Genomic DNA, 6785 nt, shown 5'->3' with positions numbered 1-6785 from the left:
TCTTTCGAAGCAAAGGTACAAGATAAATAAGTAGTAGGTGGTGGCTCGAGATACCTTCTTTAATATAATCCCAGTTGCAGCTCGCATAGTACTGTTTCATGCTACGTAACAGAATAATTATCCAACGACCCATCTAATTGTGTATTTGGACTGGAACATTACAACCGTCACAACTTTGCGTTATTGTCTTTCCTGTCTTTCCTGCAGAAGATGTTTCGCCGGTTTCGCCGGTGGCTGCCCTGCTGTACCACTGGGGAGGGGAGAGAGGCAGACGACCCGCCGGAGGAGAAGACCGCCCCTGGCCACCCACTGGACAGCATGGAGGTGAGGGGCGCCGTGGTGCCGGCCTTCTGAGAGGCATCGACGGAGCAGCCTACTTGATTTAAAAGCACTATTTTCATCCATCACTATTAGGTATTTTGTGAAACCTTGGCAATTTTTCTTAGCTGGTGGCTGAGATAAAAAGTGGTGTTCTGAATTACTGCTTCCTTTAGACTACGTACTGAGCGTTACGTACTTTACCGTTGTTTGTAAGAGTCAAGAAATGTCGCTTTCTTCAGTTGCGGGTTTCTCTGTTCTCATGTTAAGTGGTTAGTCCTTATACATCGATGGGAATCAAAAGTGCCACTCGCATAAGGTGTCAAACGTATTCCTATATTCATCAATCGAATAAGGAACCAAACACCAAGAGTAATAGTGGGAAATTATGAGGAAAACGTAAGTGTGGCATGTTATATAGTGGCTTTATTCTAATTGGCGTAAACATTATGCCCATTGTGTATGTCAACACTGAAACCTCCCTCGTGGGAATGGGCATACGTGGTGCGCTAATGAAGGTATGGAAACGAAGCAGAAATAAATGAAAAACCCATTCTAGCGATGATACTGGTCGATAATGCGGAAATGCACTGACTTCAGCGTCTCTGAGAACGGGTAGTCTGCTGTGTCAGGTGGTTAGGGACAATCATTGGTAAATGGTTAACTTGTTTGGCTGTCGTGATCTGTGAAAGGAGGTTGAATGACGGTGAAAACTGCGGTAGGCGATAAGACCTTCGATGTCCTGTCCTCATCACGGTATGTAACGGTCGGAATCATTTGCGGACTGTAGAGCAGGATTGGAGGCTACCTGTGGCAGATATGATGAAAGAGCAGATTGCTGGTACAGGCACAAAGGCCTAATCCGTGACATCCAGAACCTCTTGTGTATTGTATTCTTGAGGCGGCCCAACACCATATTAAATATTCGTTCATATTATTTTGGATCGTCAGTATAAGTTTGTAGGACACAGACCACCATGAAACACTGCGAGGTGGATATGCGCATCCTCGCGTCTCTTCTCGTAAGTGCAGAAGTGAGCTTACAGGCATGGTCCATATCGAGCGATTGGGAGACATCACGTCATGTTGTGAATGAGACTGTATCATTGTGTGGAACGTCGAGCAGCGATAGTCTTTTGCTAATTTTTAGATTACTATTCAGTATAACAAGCTCATAAAGATCCAACCCAGACAAAGAAAATGCACGAGAATAATTTATACACCAATATAATCTCACAGTATTTATAATGTCACTATACTGACAGATAAATAATTCGTACTTTCATTCGATTTAAATATGTACTGAATAGGTGTACTAAAAACTGGCAATATCCAATGTTACTTTAATCATCTAAATTAATGTGAATAGATATTCACTCAACTTGTATCACATGGAACACATTTAGCGACATCTTAACATCATCCACTATATCTTTTTCTCACAGGAGCCAGCATTAGCAACAACAGCGGCGTCACCAGCCACGTCGCCCACGGCAACACTGCAGGTACCGCCAGCCACGTTGCCGGACGCAGGAGGAGAGCCAGCAGAAACCACAAGAGAAGAGGCGTCTCCACCTGCGTCACCATCCGCAGTACCAGTTGAACGACCAGCTGCACCACAAGTGGTTGCACCAGCCGCGTCACCAGCCACAACAGGAGTGGCCAAGGAGGCCACAACACAACTGCAGTCTCCAGCCGTATTGCCGTCCACAACACAACTTGAACCAGCAGCTGCTACACACATGGCATCTCCCGCCACGTCCCCATCTACAACACATGTCTCATCAGACGTGACACAAGTGACGTCGGCACCTAAAATTGAAGTGGCGTTGCCACCCACAACGAGAGCAATTCTTCGAGCCTCATCGCCAGGCATAACGGAAGTTACAGCACCAGCAGCCTATCTAACCACAAAACATGTAGCCTCATTACCTTTAGAGCAGTTGGTGTCCAATGCATGGCCGTCAGCCTCCACACAAATATCATCCGCCATCCCCATTGCCTGCTACAGCAGGCATCCTATTACCAGTCGTGTTGTCAGATACAACACTCAGAAAGTAACCAGTGCTGTTGCCAGATACAACATCCGTCAAGGCACCAAACCTGTTGCCAGATACAGCACACGCTGTGTCACCAGTCCTGCTGCTGGATACAGCACACATCCTGTCACCAGCCTTGCTGCCCGATTCAGCACACGCAGTGTCACCAATCCTGCTGCCGGATTCAGCACACGCTGTGTCACCAGTCCTGCTGCTGGAATCAGCACACGCAGTGTCACCAGTCCTGCTGCCAGATTCAGCACACGCAGTGTCACCAGTCCTGCTGCCGGATTCAGCACACGCAGTGTCACCAGTCCTGCTGCCGGATTCAGCACACACAGTGTCACCAGTCCTGCTTCCGGATTCAGCACACGCAGTGTCACCAGTCCTGCTGCCAGATTCAGCACACGCAGTGTCACCAGTCCTGCTGCTGGATTCAGCGCACGCAGTGTCACCAGTCCTGCTGCCGGATTCAGCACACGCAGTGTCACCAGTCCTGCTGCCGGATTCAGCACACGCAGTGTCACCAGTCCTGCTGCCGGATTCAGCACACGCAGTGTCACCTGTCCTGCTGCCCGATTCAGCACACGCAGTGTCACCAGTCCTGCTGCCCGATTCAGCACACACAGTGTCACCAGTCCTGCTGCCAGATTCAGCACACGCAGTGTCGCCAGTCCTGCTGCCAGATTCAGCACACGCAGTGTCACCAGTCCTGCTGCCAGATTCAGCACACGCAGTGTCACCAGTCCTGCTGCCGGATTCAGCGCACGCAGTGTCACCAGTCCTGCTGCCGGATTCAGCACACGCAGTGTCACCAGTCCTGCTGCCGGATACAGCACACGCAGTGTCACCAGTCCTGCTGCCGGATTCAGCACACGCAGTGTCACCAGTCCTGCTGCCCGATTCAGCACACGCAGTGTCACCAGTCCTGCTGCCCGATTCAGCACACACAGTGTCACCAGTCCTGCTGCCAGATTCAGCACACGCAGTGTCACCAGTCCTGCTGCCCGATTCAGCACACGCAGTGTCACCAGTCCTGCTGCCCGATTCAGCACACACAGTGTCACCAGTCCTGCTGCCAGATTCAGCACACGCAGTGTCACCAGTCCTGCTGCCAGATTCAGCACACGCAGTGTCACCAGTCCTGCTGCCAGATTCAGCACACGCAGTGTCACCAGTCCTGCTGCCGGATTCAGCGCACGCAGTGTCACCAGTCCTGCTGCCGGATTCAGCACACGCAGTGTCACCAGTCCTGCTGCCCGATTCAGCACATGCAGTGTCACCAGTCCTGCTGCCCGATTCAGCACACACAGTGTCACCAGTGCTGCTGCCAGATTCAGCACACGCAGTGTTACCAGTCCTGCTGCCGCATTCAGCACACGCAGTGTCACCAGTCCTGCTGCCAGATTCAGCACACGCAGTGTCACCAGTCCTGCTGCCGCATTCAGCACACGCAGTGTCACCAGTCCTGCTGCTGGATTCAGCGCACGCAGTGTCACCAGTCCTGCTGCCCGATTCAGCACGCGCAGTGTCACCAGTCCTGCTGCCAGATTCAGCACACGCAGTGTCACCAGTCCTGCTGCTGGATTCAGCGCACGCAGTGTCACCAGTCCTGCTGCCGGATTCAGCACACGCAGTGTCACCAGTCCTGCTGCCGGATTCAGCACACGCAGTGTCACCAGTCCTGCTGCCGGATTCAGCACACGCAGTGTCACCTGTCCTGCTGCCCGATTCAGCACACGCAGTGTCACCAGTCCTGCTGCCCGATTCAGCACACACAGTGTCACCAGTCCTGCTGCCAGATTCAGCACACGCAGTGTCGCCAGTCCTGCTGCCAGATTCAGCACACGCAGTGTCACCAGTCCTGCTGCCAGATTCAGCACACGCAGTGTCACCAGTCCTGCTGCCGGATTCAGCGCACGCAGTGTCACCAGTCCTGCTGCCGGATTCAGCACACGCAGTGTCACCAGTCCTGCTGCCGGATACAGCACACGCAGTGTCACCAGTCCTGCTGCCGGATTCAGCACACGCAGTGTCACCAGTCCTGCTGCCCGATTCAGCACACGCAGTGTCACCAGTCCTGCTGCCCGATTCAGCACACACAGTGTCACCAGTCCTGCTGCCAGATTCAGCACACGCAGTGTCACCAGTCCTGCTGCCAGATTCAGCAGACGCAGTGTCACCAGTCCTGCTGCCAGATTCAGCACACGCAGTGTCACCAGTCCTGCTGCCGGATTCAGCGCACGCAGTGTCACCAGTCCTGCTGCCGGATTCAGCACACGCAGTGTCACCAGTCCTGCTGCCCGATTCAGCACATGCAGTGTCACCAGTCCTGCTGCCCGATTCAGCACACACAGTGTCACCAGTGCTGCTGCCAGATTCAGCACACGCAGTGTTACCAGTCCTGCTGCCGCATTCAGCACACGCAGTGTCACCAGTCCTGCTGCCAGATTCAGCACACGCAGTGTCACCAGTCCTGCTGCCGCATTCAGCACACGCAGTGTCACCAGTCCTGCTGCTGGATTCAGCGCACGCAGTGTCACCAGTCCTGCTGCCCGATTCAGCACGCGCAGTGTCACCAGTCCTGCTGCTGGATTGAGCACACGCAGTGTCACCAGTCCTGCTGCCGGATTCAGCACACGCAGTGTCAGCAGTCCTGCTGCCAGATTCATCACGCGTTCTGTCACCAGTCCTGCTGCCAGCTACAACATGATTCGCATTGCAAGATTCTGAATTTCAGTGAAATATATCATTTGTTCTTATTACACTTTTGATTAAATAAAAACAAAATTTTATGTGTTATATACTGTGTCTATTTCTAACTATGCTGATGTATGCGTGTAGAGACACGACACTTACATGTGTGTGGATACATTTTAATGTAATCTGTAATACATAAGCTTATAGACCCCTAGTACTCCACAATTCATCCCAAGTAATTTTCCATTTGCCAATTCTACTGCAGTATTAGTTGACAAGAAAAGAAAACGTTGTTGTTTAGAAGGGAGAGGAACGAATGGAGTATTATGACTACTGTACAAACAGATAAAATATCTCTTTTCTGGCTATGATTGTGCCGAGATGTAGGAAAGTGGAGGACAGGATTAAAGTTTCACAGATCGATCACGTTTTGAATGAAATTTAAACTTAAACAATCTTGGTGTGTGCCTTGATTAGATACTTGGTAGCAGCTAGTTTTCCTTTGGAGTTATTCGTAAGTATATCAACAGACTCATTCCTCCCACACACAGTTTTGTTGAGCAAGCTTCTGTGGGTGTCACCTGCAGAATTTGACGAGTTTTGCATACTTGCGTCAAAAAAAAACAAAAATTCCATAGTTGTACAGGAACTTTATTCTGCGGGCCCCCACCACGCTTAATAGAATACAGTAGGAAGAACTGATATGAGAAAGTTCGATTAATGCTGTTTAGAACGGGTGGCATCAGACAGAGTTCAAAGATCTGATGTTACATTTTCTGTGCTCATATGGTCATGCTGATATCGCAGTTAGATCTAAACAGTTGTACATGTGAATCCAGAAATCCTTCTTCCTTCACGTTAAAATTCTAAATAATAAATAACGTAAAAAGTACCAGCCACTGAAAGTAGACATTACTGGGTGTACTCGCTGCAATATCATATATACACCAGACAGTAAATGATGTACCTACCTACAAACTTCCAGTGGTCAGTCCCTCGTTGTCTGTTCCTGAGATGCTGCGAATCCTGCATGATGAGAAATGTAGGGGGCTGTAACTCTTACATTCCCACCATTTTGTCGTACTCCAACAGTATATTTACAACATTTTTTTACTTCTTTACTGGTACTTGTAATGTTGTCAATCACGCTATTCCTTTCGTGTACAAAACTACTATCCCATTATAAGGAACAAGGTTTCCACTTGACGCCTTCCTCATTCCCAAAATTAAATGTTTAAAGAGCTATTTAACATACATACTTGCGAATTTAAGTATCGAGTAAGGCAAGTCGAACATATTGCACAAAAAAATAGAAACTCCTCTACAGTGGCTCCTTTCGTAGTGGTACAGAGTAGAGTTTCTGCACATCGGAAGTGCAATGTACGCCCCATCCCCGAAAACCATTTTAGGTAAAAACTGAAGAGAGTAAGTCAAGCATGCGCTCGAATTAACCGTAAGCAGCTCATACATATTAATGTCTTTACTTTCCAACCATAGATAATAAATCGGTTGTCTGCTGCGGATAAGCGCCATCATTGTATATTTAAAAAGTGAATGTTGTTTTAAAAGACAGTGCTAGTTATTCGCAAAATTTCTTTCGTTGGCATTGATTTCAGTAATTGGGATTTTGCAATTCATTCGGTACTTAATTTCATTCTTAGTGAGTTTGAGATAATTTAGACCAATAGTTTTTTGTTTTATGAGAATTTTCTCTTTTTCGTTTTAGTT

At 48.9% G+C, this 6785-nt stretch overlaps 1 protein-coding gene across 1 annotated transcript; it reads left to right on the top strand.

Moving 5' to 3' along the window:
* Positions 1–1295: 1295 nt before the first annotated feature.
* On the top strand, positions 1296–5090 carry LOC126092934 (uncharacterized). Its single transcript, XM_049908665.1, has 2 exons — positions 1296–1340; positions 1764–5090. Exons 1-2 carry the CDS (start codon positions 1296–1298, stop codon positions 5088–5090), a joined length of 3372 nt encoding a protein of 1123 aa, XP_049764622.1.
* The last annotated feature ends 1695 nt before the right edge of the window (positions 5091–6785 follow it).

This window comes from Schistocerca cancellata, chromosome 7 (assembly GCF_023864275.1).
Source record: "Schistocerca cancellata isolate TAMUIC-IGC-003103 chromosome 7, iqSchCanc2.1, whole genome shotgun sequence".
Classification (NCBI taxonomy): domain Eukaryota; kingdom Metazoa; phylum Arthropoda; class Insecta; order Orthoptera; family Acrididae; genus Schistocerca; species Schistocerca cancellata.
The sequence above is the reverse complement of the archived record's forward strand: the minus strand, read 5'-3'. Positions and strand labels throughout refer to the sequence as shown.